The following is a 20149-nucleotide window of genomic DNA, read 5'->3' on the forward strand; positions in this document are numbered from 1 at the left end:
GTGGATCTCTGAGGGACGAAGCCAGCCTGCACCGGCGAAATAATAGAGTTCACCAGCAGCGCAAGCCGCAGCGCAAGCGCCTTGGCCAGGATTTTATAATCCAAGTTCAGGAGGGACAGCGGGCGGTAAGAGCTGCAAACCGTTGGGTCGCGGCCCGGCTTGGGTAACAGTACTATAACCGCCTCACGGAGCGTGGGAGGGAGAATACCGGACTCCAAAGCTTCGGCATACACCTCAACCAAAATGGGCACTAGTTCCTCCTTGTACGTCTGGTAGAAATCTGCCGTAAAGCCATCCAGGCCCGGCGCTGAGGACCCCTTCAGTGAGTCTATCGCTTCCACTATCAACTCGGGTGTGATGGGATCTGCCAAGAAATCCTGCATATACCTCTCCAAGAAGACCATAGCTATTTCATCAATATAGGGACCCGGGTCACGGTGTTCGTCGGAAAGGGCAGACCTGTAAAGGCGTTTGTAGTAGGTCAGGAATGTATCGCATATGGCGGGAGTAGTGTAGTGCAGCATGCCATCGTCATCAGTTATTTGTGTAATGTATGCAGCTTGTCGAGGCGGGCGCAGCAATTGGGCCAACAATTTGCCAGGTCTGTCTCCCTCACCGTACTGGCGCGCAGTGTGATATTTGCCCAGATAATTCAGCTCTCTGTTCGCCTCGTCCCTGAGCAGCAAAAGGAGCTCAATGCGCTTCGCCTCGTGGACAGGGGAGGGATCAGCGACAATTCGGGATTCGAGGGCCAACAGGTCAGCCTCTAAGCGGGTCAGGGAAGTTCGGATGTCACGCAGCGCACCGACATGTTTGGTGATGCAGACCCCCCTAATAGTAGCCTTGAACCCCTCCCACAGAGTGGCCCACGCGGCCACCGAGCCAGTGTTGAGGTCAAAGTAGTCCTCGATCGCAGAGCGGATCCCTTCGGTGAATACTGGATCCGCAAGCGCGCGCCCTGGGAATCGCCACTGCCGTTCGTATCCACCCAGCCTTGGGACCGCAAGCGCCAGCAACACAGGAGAATGGTCAGAGAGCGTGCGCGGTAGGGTGCGGAGATCAGTGACCCAGCCCGCCAGTCCCGGAGAAAGGAGCCAGTAGTCTATCCTGGTGCTCGTGCCGTGGAAGCTGGAGTGGTGCGTGAAGGAAGGGGAGGTAATGTGACGCGTCGCCTCTATGTCCTGTAGTGAAAAGTGGGAGCAGATATCTGCCATCACAGCGCGGGAGACAGGTTTGCGGTCGGGGGAGATAGAAGTGCTGTCCCTGCCAGGGTTCATCAGCAAGTTAAAATCACCCCCCATCACCAGCAAGTCAATGTCAGCGTGGAGCAGAGATAGGTGCAACTCCTCGAGATGGGCCGGGGAGTCTACATTAGGACCATATACCCCCACAATTGCTACCTTATACCCGAAGAGCACCCCCTGGAGAATCGCATAGCGCCCCTCCCCATCCACCTTGCTACCCGTCAGGACAAAAGGTATACGTTTGTGCACCAAGATCGCCACACCCCGTGCATACCGACTAAAGCACGAAAACACTCTATGGGCCCCCCACCCCAGCGCAAAGGAAAGTGTGTCAGACTTAGCCATATGCGTCTCCTGCAAAACTAGCACATCAACATTATGTCTCGTTGCATACTGTAAAACCAGTTTCCGCTTGCGGGTGGAATTCAAGCCTCGGACATTCCATGTCATTAACGTTAAACCAGAAGGGCCAGTCTGTAATCCTAACCGGGCCATAGGGTCAGAACAAGAATCAAGGGCGTGAAGAGGCCAGTTAGCAAACCTTCGTCTTGCGTCTCACATTCAAATACCAAAAACAGGAAAAAACAAGGAAAAAACCCAACCCCCCCACCCAACCCTCCACCCAGCCTCCCAGCACCCCATGAGAGGCAGAACCCCATTAGTGGCAAATCAGTAGTGCAGCACAATAAATGCAAAATGGGGAAAACATGTGAAATCAGCTGCATATTTCGATCTAGCAAAACCAAGAAGAGGAAATAAAACAGTACGGCACGCGCCATGGGGGGAGGCAACGCAAACCCCCGAGCGGGCAACCCAACGGAACGGTGGGAATGTCAATGATGAATGTTAGTAGAAGAACTGGAAGTCATCCCTGCAAAGAAGAAGAGTGCAACAGAGCTAGAGTGATGGGGGCATTCAGCCCTGGCCAGCGTCCGTAAACAAATCATCGCTCGCCTGAGTGTCATGAATGACAGGAGAAGTGGAGCCGGAGCCCGTGGCCGAGCCAGGCCCCTTTTTGTACGAGTGGCAGAAGTCCTGAGCCTCAGCTGGAGAGTCAAAGATGCGGAACCGGCCAAGGGCCTCCACCTTCAGCCGGGCCGGGTAGAGCATACTGTACTTGAGGCCCAGGTTTCGGAGCGCTGCCTTGACGCTGGTGTACTTCCTCCGAGCCTCCTGCACCATAACAGTATAGTCAGGAAAAAAGGACAGTTTGCTCCCCTGCCACCTCACCTCACCCATCGCACGCGCCGCCCGAAGCGCGGCATCACGGTCACGAAAGTTCATTATCCTGGCAATGATGGGTCGGGGCAGCTGACCAGAACGCGGTTTGGGACCCAGGGACCTGTGTGCCCTTTCCACAACAAAACCAGCCGTAAAGGTGTCTTTGCCAAACAGTTCAATAAGTAGGTTCTCCACGAAGGTGTCAAATCGGCCAGTGGCTGTAGTCTCCGCCACGCCAAGGATCCTGATGTTATTCCTCCGGCTGCGCGCCTCCAAATCCTCGTTCTTGATGGCGACATCCTTTAAAATCTTTTCCACCCTTTCCAGGCGTTTCAAAGCTTTGGAAGACCCATCCTCCAGGTCGGATACTCTAGACTCCGCGAGATCCAGGCGCCGATCGTGGGCCTGCACCGTAGAGTTAATGGCAGAGAGTTTCTGTTCCAGGCTGTCGAACCTAGTATCCAGCGCCTTGAAGCCAGCGCGCATCTCCCCCATCATGGCTGCCATCATTGTCGCGGCGTCGCCTGTATCTAGCACCACGGGGGCCCCCGATGTAGCACCCGGAGGGAAGTTGGCAGTCGGAGGAGGAGGCTTGTCAAACTGTAGGGTCCTCTGCGCAGGGTCCTTCTTCCCCATAGTGGAGGATGGCTGACGAGGTCGCAGACGCTGCGACAATGGCGGGGGGCAAGGATCAATCTTAGAGCAGGCCAAGCACCAGACCACCAAGGCCAGGAAGAACTGGACAGCACTACTGGCAAGTGGCAGGCATACCGCCAGAGGAGCAGAAGCAGGGGAGACCAAGCAGTGGCAGGCAGCTCTACAGAAAGCTCCGGTGTGCAGGTGGTAACCACTCCCGACGGAGTGCAGCAGGTAGGGCCCTCAGGCCGCAGGGTAGGGCGGCGCCCCGCCCAGCCTCTCAGCGGGGCCGTGATGTGGGCCCGGGAGCGCCCTCCGACCGTCCAGCAGACACACAGCTCACCCCGCCTCCGCCCCTCCCCCGCGCCCGCAGCCAGACCCCCAGCTCCGCCCGAGCCCAAAATCCAGTCCCCGGCTCCCGGGCCTCAACAGGCCGACGGCCGCAGCCGCGCCCAAGAGCCCGTAAAAAAAAAACGGGGAAAGAGCGGGATCAAGCGGAGGCAGCGAGACCGCGCGCGGGGCAGAGAAGGGCAGCAGAAGAGGAACCAAGCCGCGGCCGCGTTCGGCCAAGCAGCACTCACCGGAGCACCAGCGTCGCTGTCAAGATGGCGCCGAGGTCCGGAACACTCAGCTGTCCTCCGCCGCGGCCGAAGCTAGCAGCCGTCCCCACAGCTCATCAAACCCTCACGGGCTGCCAGTGAACATCCGGAGGCAGGACACGGCCAGCAGTAGTGGCGGGGATGCAAATCACATTCCGTTTTCGCCCGTTTCGGGTGCCCGCCCGGAGGAGCCTCACAGCGATGCGGCCATTACGGTTGCCGCCGTGGCCACGCCCCCTCACCAGTCTCAGGGTTGATATATATTTTTGCCTGATCCTCTAATGGCTCTGGATGGAAGAGTTCTTCTTCCACTGTCCGTGGCTGTGTCTTTGACTTTTTTGGGCCAGTCTTTTGTGGATCGACCGTTGCCTTTGGGTCGACATCCTTTTTTGGTTTGACGACTTTCGGTGCCTTATTGCTCTTCCTCGGCTCGGTTTCTTTCTACGGGTCGACGACTGATTGTGGATCGACCGGATCTTTAGGTTCAATGCACTTTTTGTGCCCGACAGGTCTTTTAGGTTGACTGTCTTTTGTCGAATCGACGATTTTTCTCGGATCGAACGATTTTTTAGGAGCACTTGTGTTTGAGTCGGTGCTTTTGTTTGGCTCGATAACCTTCGGCTGGGCCACAGGCTTCGGTACGACGCCCTCTATGTCGGCGGCCTTCTTCGGTCCGACGACTTTTGGCGCAGCGGCCTTCTTTGGGTCGACGGCCTTCTTCGGTTCGACGGCCTTCTTTGGCTCGACGGCCTTCTTTGGCTCGACGGCCTTCTTTGGCTCGACGGCCTTCTTTGGCTCGACGGCCTTTTATGGTTCTGCGCTTTTTGGCTCGACAGCCTTCTTCGGGTTGACGCCCTTAGGCTGTAGGGCCTTCTTCGGTTCGACGACCTTTTTGTGTTCTAGAACCTTGTTTGGGATAACGTTACTTGGACCTGGGGTCTCTGAAGGCTTAATCTTTGTTTTCGGAGCCGAGCCGGACGGCGGGGCTGCTGAATGATGTTTTGGATCTTGGCTAAGGCCTTTAGGCGATGCCTCGATCAGAGCCTTCAGTAACGGGGTAAGTGGTGTCGGGGGCAATGTACTCATGGTTTGCCCCGGTGGTATTTCGTCATCGGAGTCCGAGTGGTCCTCGACGGTGACGATCTCTAGATCCGAATCTTCCCCTTCTGGAAGTTCCTGTTCATCGTCGAAGATGTTGTCTGGTTCCAGTGCCTGTCGCTGCATCTCTTGCCTAGCGGCCCGTCGAATCCGGATCGTTTTCTTCAAACGGAATTGGGCACAGGCTGGGCAGGTTTCTTCCTTGTGGTCTGGGGATAGGCACTTGTTGCATACTGTGTGTCTGTCAGTATGCGGGAACTTGGAGTGGCATTGTGGGCACCTTTTGAACGGGCTCCTTTCCATCGACAGCAGGCCCACGTGGCGTCGACGACCGAGTGGAGATGGAAAGCTTGATCGAGTCAAGAAGTACCGAGCGGGAACAATACCGTCGAAGGCATTTTGGCCTCTAGAAAAGTTAATTTTGATTCCGAAGTTGGAGTATAGGAATAACATCCGAACCCAATGGCGGAAAAAAACAATCTGAAGATGGAGAAGATGCCCATGCGCACTATGGTCCAGGGGAGGAGTCACCTATCTTGTGATACTTCGAAGACTCTTCCATGACAACAAGGTCCAATCATCCGGACCCAACACTAGGCAGCGATCTATGCACAGATATGAATTCAGCAGCCCACATGCCTCGAACATGAGTGTTACCTGCACTGGAAGAGGTGATGGAGTGTATTTTGCAACTGTGAATCATGGCGACGGCCAATCAGGTTGACAGGTAAAAAAAGGTTTGCCAAACGGGAGTCATACCACATCAAACGATAAAGGTGACCAACATGCATTGCTATGGGTTCCCTACAAAACACTATAGTTGACTTTTTCAAAATTAAAACGGTAGGCCCTCAGGGAGCACCTGCTCTGTCTAAAGGGAGCACCTGCTCCGTCTGAAGGGAGCACCTGCTCCGTCTGAAGGGAGCACCTGCTCCGTCTAAAGGGAGCACCTGCTCCGTCTAAAGGGAGCACCTGCTCCGTCTAAAGGGAGCACCTGCTCCGTCTAAAGGGAGCACCTGCTCCGTCTAAAGGGAGCACCTGCTCCGTCTAAAGGGAGCACCTGCTCCGTCTAAAGGGAGCACCTGCTCCGTCTAAAGGGAGCACCTGCTCCGTCTAAAGGGAGCACCTGCTCCGTCTAAAGGGAGCACCTGCTCCGTCTAAAGGGAGCACCTGCTCCGTCTAAAGGGAGCACCTGCTCCGTCTAAAGGGAGCACCTGCTCCGTCTAAAGGGAGCACCTGCTCCGTCTAAAGGGAGCACCTGCTCCGTCTAAAGGGAGCACCTGCTCCGTCTAAAGGGAGCACCTGCTCCGTCTAAAGGGAGCACCTGCTCCGTCTAAAGGGAGCACCTGCTCCGTCTAAAGGGAGCACCTGCTCCGTCTAAAGGGAGCACCTGCTCCGTCTAAAGGGAGCACCTGCTCAGTCTAAAGGGAGCACCTGCTCCGTCTAAAGGGACCTCGCATGATAGTAGTTTGGATTTAAATCATTCTGGCCAACTCATAGGAACTATCACATCACAATCAAATTTGGCATCTGTTGTAGGCGGTAGCTTGGATACAGTCTCTAATCACATTTCCAGTACTTCTGCTGACCTCATTAAAGCTAGTATTTCCGAGACCCGTTTCTCTATAGGGGCCAATCAACTTATTCCTGCTGATCCCAATTCCCTTGCAGAGGCTGCTGGTGATACAAAGCTGGTCTCATTAGCAGGGCTCATTTCAGAATCTCAAACGGCATTGAAAGCTGTAGAGGATAGTAGATTGGGGTCTTAACCTAGTGCGTTTTAACAAAACAAGTGGGGTTTTACTACCTGCTGCTCCCACTTACGTTTCTGGAGTTCAAATAGCTCAAGATGGCAACACCCTAGCTCTTGGGGTGTGTCAGGAGAGGCATGAGATGCTGAAAGGTTTCTTCTCTCTTTCAGGCTTATCCAAAACCTGTTGTCTTACTTTCTCTTCGGAGACAGACTATGAATTTAATACAGAAACCATGTCTAATAAAAAACAAGGGAAGGGGTAGGGGGATTTTCTTTTCACACAAGAAAGTCTCATCACATAGGAAACCAGGATTGGGTAGAATAAACGGAGTTACTGAGTGGCCTGGACATCACTGCTGGCCCTCAAGAGGGTGAACTACCCCGTGACACAGAAGGGATACAACTTACTACAATGAATGCACTGCAGGTGGATGGGGACACCGCAATCGCGCTCACTATTGTTAATTTGCCCCTTGCCTCTTTCCATCTTGACTGCTCATTTATCTGCCAATCAATCTTCCTTAGGTTGAAGAGGGCAGTCAATGGATAAGAGATAAGGGAAGGAAAGTTCTAGCGTAAGTACTGCAGAATGGACGATAGGTGTGGCCACAAGGGCACCCCTCCCTTTCTGTTAACTATGAGCTACATCACAGAAAGGAATATAAGAAGGTGTCTCTTGCTATAAAGACTTTAAACTTTGAAGTTCATGTTATACTACGTAAACTGTAAAAAAAAAAAAAAAAAATGGACCTCCTACATGGTTGATTAAATGACAGTTGTGATCTGCTAGCCTCCTGCAGACCACACAAGTTGCCCATAATCAAGTTCACCAGCATGATGTCACACTGAAAAATATGATCTATAAATTGAAAGATTTTGAGAACAGTATGCATCAGATTAACCTTTGAGTTTTAGGTATTCCAGAGGGGACCAGGGGAGATACACAAGATACTGAACTATTAAACATTCGTCTTCTCAGCTTAGCCACTGGAACATAGGCTGCCAAACTGAAAAAGCCCACAGATTGGTCTTTCGGAAGCCAAGTAAGGGCATATTTCACAGCTCACTCGCACTGTTCTCATCTATGCGGAAACTATATTTTCAAGCATTCCATCATTGCATTCACGATATAACTAATCAGAGTTCCAATCACTTCCAGGCAATTGGTGCCTCTGAAAGTCCAGTGGGGATGTTTCTAGGTTGGTCTGATTTGAGTGGCCCACCGACCAATTCCCTCTCCTAGAAGGGTAGGTCGCACTGACCCTCAGTGCCTTAAAGGATTCTCACATCTGAGAGTTTCTGACCAAGCAACTTGCGTCTGAGGAATAGAACTGCTAAATGAACACCATAAAAAACCTGAAGACAATATCGTTTTTGATGTTTTTTTTTTTTTTAAAAGGCCCACCTTGTGTGATGTTAATCATTAAAAAAACACATTACTAATAGTTCTGCAGTTATATGCACAGAGCACTGACTGGGAATAAAGACACAGGCTTACCTGATATTGGAAGCATCTATCGTACTCTTGATGTCATTTATTGAATCCGTTAGCGATTTGAATTCAAAAGAGTTTAGATCACCTCCCTCGGCTAGACACTGTAAAGAAGGAAAAGGCATTTCATAAAGCTGAACTCAAGTTTCAGTCTGTAAAGCATAGCATGTGGTATGATGTTAGTAGAAGACTAAGTAGGTGTTAATGTTGTTATGCTTCTCTCGCCAACGACAACCTACTGCCAGTGACATTTCAAAGCAATAGAGGCAAACAGAAGTTTACAGCCGGGTCTGGAGGCTGTAATGGACTAATGCATCTACTGCATAAACCTGTATTTGACCCCATTGCCACAGGTAGAAATCAGGTCCACTCAGTCCTTCATTCTTCTGTGGTCAATAAAATGAGTATAACTGAGTTGGGGAACTATAAATACCAGATATTTTGAGCCAAGATGCCCCAAGGGGTGAAAATGCATTTTACAAATGCATGTGTTAAATTACGCTATTGTTGTAGAAAATTAGGACTTCATGAGTAATGGCTGCATGTGCTGTGACAATTACCAGACCTTGAGAGTTGTACACCCTGTAGATTAAACACAAATACAGCATGTTTGCAAGGGAGAGTATAAGACGCAATGGGGAGATCATGCAGTTCCATTAGGCTATACTGACTTAATATTTACCTTATTAGCTGAAAAAAACCCCAATCTACTTGTGAAGGAAAGCCTGAAAGGAGCCATATACGTGCAATTCCCTGTGGTTATGCTGGGAGAGCTTTCGAACAACCAGTGTATATTTTCACGTGTCAGCTTAAACTAAATGAAATCATGAACTGAAGTGATCATATTAACAATTCACAGAATTCACTTACACCAACAGACACCTGATCAGATCCTGTTTTTAGTGCTGCTTTCCTTGCATATCCTGGTTATTTTGAACTGCAGTTTAAGTCACACCCATACCAAGTTGACTCGCTTCTCTAGGGGGTAAAACTGACATTGTAACGAACACCAAGAATGCAACAGCATTAGGCAGTTAAACATTCTAAAGAAGAGTACCAAAAAACCAATCCCTTCACATGTTGGTGAAGGGATTGATAATATTAACCTAGTGAATTTGTTAAATGATATACCTCTCCCATCAGACACATGATCTAGCCTCCCACTACAAACTTGGACAATAATATCAAATCAACCTATTATTAGGGCAATCTAATACATTGAAGTGGTGCATGCCACCCGTCTATGAAGGGGGTGTGCTGTTTATCAATATATAGCCGTAAAATGGGCTCCATGATTATCTCATGTCCATGTTTGCGTCCTTGCCAATAAATCACTGATGTGCGAGCATATCTCGTATATATATATATATATATATATATATATATATATATATATATCGCCACAATGTGATCCAGCAGATCTTGAGAGCGCTCACCAGTGTATGCTCAGCCCAGGGGTCGGATCCAGACCCAAAAAATCACTTTTTTCACAAAAGGAGCGGCACAACCAGATTATTTTTGAAGCCTTTTCAATCAGAGCTTCACCCCACCAACGCGTTTCAGCCACACAAGGCTTTGCTCACGGTCAGTTAGTCCTTCTACTATTTTCCTTTTTATACTGGCCCATGTTAGCCTTTAAGAAGCATTATGGGATATGTAGTGCGGAGACAGTTATACAAACAATTTTTACCCTTAAAAGAAAGACTGGTGTGATATGTTATTTTATAAATACATTAATGCTGTGCACTTCATGTTAAGTCACATGGGCAAACTCATTACATTAAAGTTCATGAGTGAAATAGTACATGTCAGTTTAGTTCTCGGGTATAGTACCCTACTCAGATTTGGACAATCTACCTGGTACTGTTACAGTCACTCTAAATGTACGTGGAGGTCCTCTCCAAAGTTCATACCTCTCGGTATTTTTGTTCGTAATCGGATGATCAAACGGGACTCAATTTGTCGTAATTTTCGAACTGTATCACCACCTCTCTCCATTTTGGTTAGCATTTTCAGCCCATAGAATCTCATTGTTCTCCAGTCCCCTTCCTGGCATGCATTTATATGTTTTGCCGTGGCATTTTATTTTTTTTATTTTATTTTTATCTTATATAGCGCAAACAGCTACCCAACAAAGGGTTTCCCGGCGCTGTGATTCAGTGGTGAGTAATCGAACAGCTGACTTAGATGTTGAATAGCCAGGTTTTTAAGGCTTTTCTGAATTTGATGTAATTAGCCTCTAAGCGCAGAGCTTGTGGCATGGAATTCCACAAGGAGGGATCAAGGTATGCGAAGGATTTGCCTCCCATTCGTGATAGTTTTATTTTGGGAACAACAAATTTATTCGCTGTTGCAGATCTCAGCGTCCTAGATGGAAGGTAACATTGTACCAGATTTCGTAGGTATTTAGGAGCTTTGTTTGTTGAGGTTTTGTGCATAAAGCATAAAGATTTGAATCTAATTCTGTTCTCAATTTTTAACCAGTGTAGTTCACGTACGAGTTTGGTAGTTGGCGCATGGATAGGAATTTTACCTAACAGTCTCGCAGCTGCGTTCTGCACAGTTTGCAGTTTGCGGACTGTAGCTTTGTTGGACCCCAAGTATAACGCATTAGCGTAATCTAACCTTGATGTTATAAGGGAGTTAATGACAGTTTTTTTAGTGTGATCCGGTAACATCCAGCAGATTTTATTTAGCCACTTTAGGATGACAAAGCAGGTGGCTGATGTTTTAATTACTTGCTGGTGCATACTAAGTGTGTCATCAACAACAAAGCCTAGGTTTCGGGCCTGGTTGGTTGGCATTGGAGGGGGGCCCATTTCCGAGGGCCAATGTTGGGGTCCCCAGAGTTCTTTATTTCTTCCCAAAATAATAAATTCGTTTTTTTCACCGTTTAATTTCAGGAAGTTGTTTTGCATCCATCCAGCGAGTGGCATATAACATGTTTTTGTTTTTCACTGCCCAGATATGTTCCAGGATCCTCTTTTTTAACATGCAGGTGGTGCTGCCTATATATTTGATCCTGCATTTGCATTCAATTACATAAACCACGTTTTTAGATTGGCAAGTGATTTGTTGGTCAATGTACATTGTTTTGCCATTTGGTTCTTCAATGCTTTTTTTGCTGGTACCAATTTTACAGGCTTTACAAGAGGAGCAGGGTTTAAATCCTTTGCGTTGGTCCTTGAGCCAATTTGTCTGTGGTTTTATCTGAAAATGACTTTCGACTAGAAGATCTTGAAGAGAGGTGTTCTTTTTGTAAGTGATTTGTGGTTGCTTGCCTACTAGTTCTCCTATATCCGGGTCCCCAGATATGAGATGCCAATATTTTTTCATCTTGTTGCCGATTATTCCACTCTCTTTATTATATGTGGTTACTGATCTCGGTGGGTCATTCTCGGTGGTTTTTTTTGGTTTTTCTACCAGTAATTCCGCTCTTGTCTTTTGGTCAGCCTTCTTTTTACATTTCTGTAGGACACGATCTTCGTATCCTCTTGATTTAAATCTCATCTTACTTTCTTTCATTTTTGTTTCAGCATCCTCTGATTTGGAACAATTTCGTTTGAGCCTTATATAGTCTCCATACGGTATGCTTTTCAAGAGAGCTTTTGGATGGAAACTAGTTCCATGTAGCACACTATTGGTGGCTGTTTTCTTGCGGAACAACGTGGATTCCAACTTTCCTTCCAATATATAGATTTGTGTGTCCAAAAAATCAATTTGTTTTTTGTTTGTCGAGCATGTGAATTGCAAGCCAACATCATTTTGATTCAATTTTGAAAAGTATTTTGAAATTCAAGGTCTGATCCATGCCAAATAACAAACAGATCGTCTATATAGCGGACCCATAAAATGATCCGTTCCAGTTCTTGTTGGTTATTCATGTTCCACGCAATTGTTTTTTCCCACCAGCCCATGGTGATGTTTGCGTATTTTGGAGAAAATGATATGCCCATGGCGGTGCCACACTCTTGCCTGTATAGTTCTTGATTGAATAAGAAAACATTATTTGTTAAACACATATGGATCATTTTTAAGAGCATATTTGTATGTTCCAGTGTGGTGATGCTACGTTGTTTTAGGAAGTACTGACAGGCCTCCATTCCCACATTGTGTCTTATCGATGTATAAAGTGAGACCACATCAATTGTGACCAGAAGGTATTCATCATTCCATGTTATATCTTGGATGATTCTCAGGAACTCTCCTGTGTCTTCAATTGGAGCCAAGAAAGTGTCCACATATTTTGAGACATTCTCATATAGGGAACTGCATGAGGAAACAATTGGTCTCCCTGATGGATTTATTAGTGTCTTATGTATTTTCGGTAAGAAATAGATGCAGGGCATCGTTGGATAGTCGATGTCCAAAAATTTCTTTTCTTCATCACTGAGTAATCCTTTTTTATGCCATTCATTTAGATGATCTTTAAGTTCTTTAAGCATACCAACACTCGGGTTATTCGTTAATTTGGAGTAATTTTGTTGTACATTTAATTGCCTCATGGCTTCCAAAACGTAATCCGAGGTTTCCATTATTACAATATTGCCCCCCTTGTCGGCGGGCTTAATTGTGATTTTCCCATTATCCATGAGAGATGTAATTGCTTTTCGTTCATCTGTTGACAAGTTCTCTGCTGTTATTTCTTACTTTCATTAATTTATCCAACTCCTCATTTACTGCATCTGAGAAGAGGTCGATTTTATTTCCAGGTGACATGATGGGGTAGTACCGAGACTTTCTTTTTAGTCCGGTGTTTGGTCTTTCATTGGTTCTAATATCCATTTGTTCAAGAATTTGAATGTCTGATAAGTTGGCGCTTTCTTGATCAAATAACATTTCAAAGGTTTGTCTCAGGTCAGGTAATTGTTCAATCGTGGTTATTGTTCCAACTTCCTCATTATTAGTGTCCAGTATTTGGTCATTTGGAGTTGAGGGTTTATTGGCATGTATTTTTGCGAGTTTTAATTTTCTGACAAATTTGTATAGGTTGATTTTCGTTTGTGCGTAATCAAAGTGAGATTCCGGACAGAATGATAATCCTTTGTTCAATACCATTTTTTCTTTTTCTGTTAGTTGATAATCTGAGAGATTCACAATCAAATTCACTATTTCCTGTTGCGCAGGGGATATTGCCTTCTTTCGCTGTTTTGATCTACGGGTTTTTCGGGTGCTGGAGAGGGGGTTTGCTGTAATTGTGTTGCCCTTCCCCGTCCTCTTCTTTGACACGGTCTTCTTCCCCTTCCTCCGCCACGTGTGATGCTCTTTTCCAGATTCATCAGCGCTACTTCGTCTAAAACAGACAAGTTTTTTGTCTGGGGTGCTTCATATCTTGCTCCGTTTTCACTTACATCAGACTCGCTTGCGCTAGATGCTACTTTGTGCAAGGGGTAATTCCTTTTCAAATTGTCATAGCGTCTGGCAAATGTCAGAATTCTGCCACATAAATGGTCCTGTTGATCACGTTTAAACTTTCGTTCCTTTCTTTCCTCGATTTCCTTCTCATAGAGGTCAAGTCTGGCTTCCATTTCTTGTCTTAGTTTGGTAATTCCCTCCTGATTCGCTTCACTTTGTAATGCATTTTCTGCTTCCTTAATTTTGTTCGTTAATTCGTCAAGATCAATTTTTGCATGTTTGATCAATATGCGCATCATATTTAGTGAGCAAATGGTATTATTCTCCATCCATTCCATTAATAATTCCTCTTTTGTATCTGGATGTGTAGGCATTGTGAAAATACGGAGGCCCCGTGGAATACGTTTCACCTCCACATAATTTTCAAGTGCTATCACTTCCCAGCTTTTGTTGATTTCTTTTTTGTATAATCGTTCAAGTGTATTGATTTGTTGTTTCAATGTTGCATTGTTTTAATCTGTTGTTACGGCATCCTGGTTCATACTTGCCGTTACTGCCCCAGACTTAAACATTGTCGATGCTTTGGATGCGCGTTTTGCTGCCCGCGCTTCATTTTACTGTTGGTGTGAGAAACGAACAGTAAAATGGTAGGCAAGCAACCACAAATCACTTACAAAAAGAACACCTCTCTTCAAGATCTTCTAGTCAAAAGTCATTTTCAGATAAAACCACAGACAAATTGGCTCAAGGACCAACGCAAAGGATTTAAACCCTGCTCCTCTTGTGAAGCCTGTAAAATTGGTACCAGCAAAAAAAGCATTGAAGATCCAAATGGCAAAACAATGTACATTGACCAACAAATCACTTGCCAATCTAAAAACGTGGTTTATGTAATTGAATGCAAATGCGGGATCAAATATATAGGCAGCACCACCTGCATGTTAAAAAAAAAGGATCCTGGAACATATCTGGGCAGTGAAAAACAAAAACATGTTATATGCCACGGCAAAACATAAATGCATGCCAGGAAGGGGACTGGAGAACAATGAGATTCTATGGACTGAAAATGCTAACCAAAATGGAGAGAGGTGGTGATACAGTTCGAAAATTACGACAAATTGAGTCCCGTTTGATCATCCGATTACGAACAAAAATACCGAGAGGTATGAACTTTGGAGAGGACCTCCACGTACATTTAGAGTGACTGTAACAGTACCAGGTAGATTGTCCAAATCTGAGTAGGGTACTATACCCGAGAACTAAACTGACATGTACTATTTCACTCATGAACTTTAATGTAATGAGTTTGCCCATGTGACTTAACATGAAGTGCACAGCATTAATGTATTTATAAAATAACATATCACACCAGTCTTTCTTTTAAGGGTAAAAATTGTTTGTATAACTGTCTCCGCACTACATATCCCATAATGCTTCTTAAAGGCTAACATGGGCCAGTATAAAAAGGAAAATAGTAGAAGGACTAACTGACCGTGAGCAAAGCCTTGTGTGGCTGAAACGCGTTGGTGGGGTGAAGCTCTGATTAAAAGTCTTCAAAAATAATCTGGTTGTGCCGCTCCTTTTGTGAAAAAATATATATATATATATATATAGATATATATATAGATATATCTATAGATATATATATATATATATAGATATATAGATATATATATATATAGATATATATATATAGATATATATATATAGATATATATATATAGATATATATATATAGATATATATATATAGATATATATATATCTATATATCTATATATCTATATATATATCTATATATCTATCTATCTATATATAGATATATATATAGATATATATATAGATATATAGATATATAGATATATATATAGATATATATATAGATATATATATAGATATATATATATAGATATATATATATATCTATATATATATAGATATATATATATAGATATATATATATAGATATATATATATAGATATATATATATATAGATATATATATAGATATATATATAGATATATAGATATATATCTATATATATATATATCTATATATATATATATATATATATATAGCAAAAAATCCTCAAACCTCCACACCAGCAGTGTGGCGAAAGAAGGAAACGAACCCCACGACTTCAGGCAAGATGTTAGATTTTATTACACACCTTTCAAGCGACGCGTTTCGAGTACCATGTACTCTTGTTCACACACCGGTTAACAGGTCAGCCTGTTTGCTTTTAAATGCTTAGTTTCCCTGACCCATCCTATGGGCCACATCTCCTAATGTGCGTCACATGATTGTGGACATGGACATAGAAAGGGTGCAAATTTTGTAAAGGGGAAAGACAAACAACTTTTCATGTCGTGACAGTAACTGGTTGAAAACTCAGCCTGAAAAAACAATACATTATATGAAATAATTACATTTCATTTTCAAAGTCGATGTGTGGTCTTAAAAATAGATAAATAAACAATCCATTTTTTAACCCATAAAACATTGCACAAATCTCAAAAACGGCTTCACCACATATCATAACTGCTTGAATGCAAAAAAAACCAGAGGCTGAAGAAAGTTACTAGTGCTATATCTTGACTGCATGAATGCATATACCATAAGGTATATAAAGTGACTAGTGCTAATAGCTGTGGACTAACCATCAGATATGAGATATTGTATTTATCGCCCAGTCCACTTAAATATATGACTTTTATTGCATTTGTTTGTGATGACACTCCAACCAAACTACCCACAAGCTAATGTCTAAATTATTTATTTAAAATTCAAATTTCATGAATTATATACATCATAAATATTGAGACCTATTTACAATTTATATTACAGAAAAACCAAAATATAAGTGCTCTTATGTGCATACTAGTGAGAAAAAAAAGGGGGGGAAAAATATTTTGTACACAAAATGTGTAAGAAGAAAAAAAGAGAAAAATATATCAAATCCATATATACCTGTGTTGTTAAAAGTATAAGCAGATGTTATACAATTGATATGCATCTGCCAAGTGTATTAATATTTAGCTTAGTGGGCTGTTGGTTCAGAAACCAATTATGCCATGGCTACCAAAGTATATATTCCATGGACCAAGACTTGTGTGCACTACTACAAAAACAGCCACATGTCAGAAATGGATAGACAGAAGGGGTATTTGCCAAGAAGCTACTTTAAAGAAAGTTATGAAGATCCTCAGTTGCGTTCAATCCATATGGCTGTTTACTGTCTAACGCAATAATATACTGGGTCTCCAATTTTCTTAACAGTTTGTCCCTGTCACCTCCCCGCCTCAAGGGTGGCACAGCGTCAATGACATAATACTTCAAACACGCCAGATCCCTGGGGTGTACTGAATCAAAATGTCTGGCCACGGGGTAGGCTACATCATGGTTTACAATGGCGCGGAGATGCTGCAATATCCTGACGTGCACCTGCGACCTCGTGCTACCCACATAGCACAAACCGCAGGTGCACGTCAGGACATACACAGCAAACTCGGTACGACAATTGAAATTGCCTTTAATGGCAATTTTTGTACTGGAAAAAGGACTGTCATAGTGTGTCGTGTTCTGCTCGAACTTGCACGCTCGGCAAGAACTACATTTATAAAAGCCCTTTCTGGTGAGCCAGTCACTGCCACTGACCAACTCTGGACTTGGCCTGACTAACTTGCTGTGCATGCTGTAGGTTCTTTTGAATGTGACAATAGGTCTGTCTGATACTCTGGAATTCAACACATCATCAGTTTTCAGAATAGGCCAATGCCTGTTCATGATGGATTTTATCTGTCGATGTTGCCGACTGTACATAGTAATCAGCCTGGGAAACTGGTCAGTGTTCCCAGCATCTGGGGGAGTAGGCATAAGGAGAGATTCTCTGCACCTTTCCTTGGTTTTAGTTAATGCTTTAGAGAGAATCGCCTCACTGTAGCCCCTGACCCTCAGACGTTCCATCATTGCAATGGCTCCCTCATCAAACTTTCCGCAGAATTGCAGATTCTCTTTAACCTCAAAAGTTCCCCCAAAGGGATGCTTTCTATAACATGTCGGGGATGTCCACTGCTGGCATGCAAAATGCTGTTGCCAGCAGTGGGTTTGCGGTATAAAGATGTTGTGATGTTGGTTCCTACGATATCAATTTGGACATCTAAAAATTGGGCCGATTGTCTGCTGATGTTTGATGTGAAAAACAAATTGCTGGTGTTAGTATTAAGAGTTCTGACAAACTGCTGTGCACTGAAAATGTCACCCTCCCACACACAGAAAACGTCATCGATGAATCTCATCCAATATTTGACATTGCTAAAAACAGGCGTTGCGACAAGATCCCGCTCCTCCCACCAGCCCACGTGTAAACACGCATAGCTGGGGGAGAAGTAGGACCCCATCGCAACACCCCTGGTCTGTTTCCATATGTCTTTGCCATACATAAAGAAGTTATTGTTGAGACACCAATTTACCAGGTCACACAACATGCGGTTGTGCCCATAATATTCGCAAGACTTTTGTCCCAAATAATGTCTAATGGCTTCAATACCATTGCAGTGTTCAATGCATGTATACAATGATTCAATGTCTAGTGTGATAATAGACCAATCGGATTGCCATTGTATTGTGCCAAGTTTAGACAGAAAGTCCCCGGTGTCCTTGATGTAACTGGCTAGACTTTGGACATGATTTTGCAAAAAGTAATCAATGTAACGGGAAACATTCTCACCAATACTGTTTATAGCAGAGATGATCGGTCTGCCTGGAGTTGGGTGTCGCATTTTGTGAACCTTTGGAATTAGAGACAGATGAGGCATCACCGGATTTTCCACATGTAAAAATGCGAATTCCTCGGTTGAGATTAGATTTTCACGTTTATAGGACATTAGCATTCGCTTCAAAGTGTCCCGGGATCGTTTGTATTCCAAGCCACTGCTCATCACATAGCAGTTGCTGTGGCCCAGTTGTCTCAATGCTTCTGTTTCATATTCTTTCTTTTGCCAAAGGACAATATTTCCTCCTTTATCAGAACAATTGATTACTATATCCTAGTTTTTGCTAAGTTTTTCCATTAAATTGTCATATTGTATTGCTTGAAAATTTCTTTTGGTGATGAGTTTGTCTCTGTGTTCGTTTGTTTAGTGTTTTTAAATCTTCCACCACACACTCATGAAAAATGTCGACCGCGTCTTTTGGCATGACGGGGACAAACTTGCTCTTAGCTTTGAAGGGACTTTCCCCTGCTCCCCTCTGCGTAACATTGATGGCACAAAGCTGATTCTGAGTATTAGGTGCTTCATTATCCTCGTTAGTGTTGGAGATAGAGGATCTAGTGCCCAAATGGTACAAAGTTAGTAATGTTCTGGCATCGCTGGCTGCTGCCAGTGGGTAATTGCTGGCAGTAGCATTGGATTCACTGCGGTTGATTTCTTTAGAATTGGACTTTATAGCGAAGAATTTTTTGAGTTTCAATTTTCTTATAAACAGAAACACATCCGCTCTTGTATTGGTGTAATGGAAAGAGCTCTCCGGGCAGTAATTTAAGCCCAATGATAATAATTGTTGCTCCGCTGTTAAAGTTAGGTTGGATAGGTTGGTAATAGTACTGGCCATGCTTATTGTTTTTTGTTGTTTTTCTTGTTGTACCAGTGCCTCTTTGTTTTGCGGCGGATTTGGCGCCTTGTGTTGTGCCGCTTCCTGCACCCTTGTTGCGTGTTCTGGGTCGTAATGTTTTGAGGCGGTCCTCGACTAAAAAATATATATATATATATATATATATATATATATATATATATATATCCAACAAAAACGGGTTGCCCCATTGAGAATGGCCACAGGGAAGGAATCTCTTTAGGCTGAGGATGACAGCATAAGTGCAGTACAGCGTCTCTCACATCATGCAGCTCAACGCGTTTCAAACCGAAGTCCTTGTTCATGAGCCAGGATTGAAAGAAGCAACAGCTGTACAGGAAGTGCCGCTTTATTAAATGACGATCCCGCCCATGTGGGCTTGTCATTGAGGCGCTGTGCCTTCTGGTATATGCAGTTCTTCCAGTAAGTATTGTCCAAGTGGATGCTGTTGCCTGCTAAAATCATGTCTTTAAAACACCCCAGTGGGCTGGAGATCGATAGATAGATAGACACACCCACATATATACACACATACTTACACATACATACATATATATATTCACTTGAACCTGAGGTTTCCCTGCAGGGACCGCATATGCCATCTGGCATACAAGACAAAAACGGTGCTTCTGACCATGCCAAAATCAAAGCCAAATCTGGCCTACAGCTTCTGGTAATACTGGTGTCGTGGAGGATGAGGATAGCGTCATAGGGTAAGATCTGAGGTATTGACGTCGCTTCATGGTCAGAGACTGTTGTAGGGATCAGATCTGGTACAGCTAAAGGCAGCATCACTGGTATGGAAGGGACTTGTGTGGCCTTGGAGCTCGAGGGGAAGCCTACAAAAAGCTTCATAAGAGGACTTACCCTAGACTTTAAGCGAGAACAGGACTGTGCACAGGACCGGCCCAATGACCATAAGCAGTACCGCGACCTGGAGTGGGAGCGAAAGCGGCTTTCTGAATGTAAACTCTTAAGCTCAGTGATTTGGAGTTTCGCCATCCACTCTCTAATCGCTTTTGGGTGTGTGAGGACACATTTCCTACATAACCTAGAGTTGCACAATCTAAATAATTTTAGAATCCGTGCTGTAAAAGTTGGGAGCAGAGCTCTGGCTCCA

General features: G+C 44.5%; 1 protein-coding gene across 2 annotated transcripts in view; it reads right to left on the reverse strand.

Moving 5' to 3' along the window:
- LIN9 (lin-9 DREAM MuvB core complex component) overlaps nucleotides 1-20149 on the reverse strand; it is a 478167-nt gene that overhangs the window by 18252 nt on the left and 439766 nt on the right. For both annotated transcript variants that reach the window (XM_078647550.1, XM_078647551.1), the window contains exon 14: nucleotides 8050-8147. In XM_078647550.1, coding sequence (XP_078503676.1) covers nucleotides 8050-8147 — 98 coding nt within the window. The remainder of the gene's footprint in view (nucleotides 1-8049; nucleotides 8148-20149) is intronic.

This window comes from Lissotriton helveticus, chromosome 6 (assembly GCF_964261635.1).
Source record: "Lissotriton helveticus chromosome 6, aLisHel1.1, whole genome shotgun sequence".
NCBI classification, from domain to species: domain Eukaryota; kingdom Metazoa; phylum Chordata; class Amphibia; order Caudata; family Salamandridae; genus Lissotriton; species Lissotriton helveticus.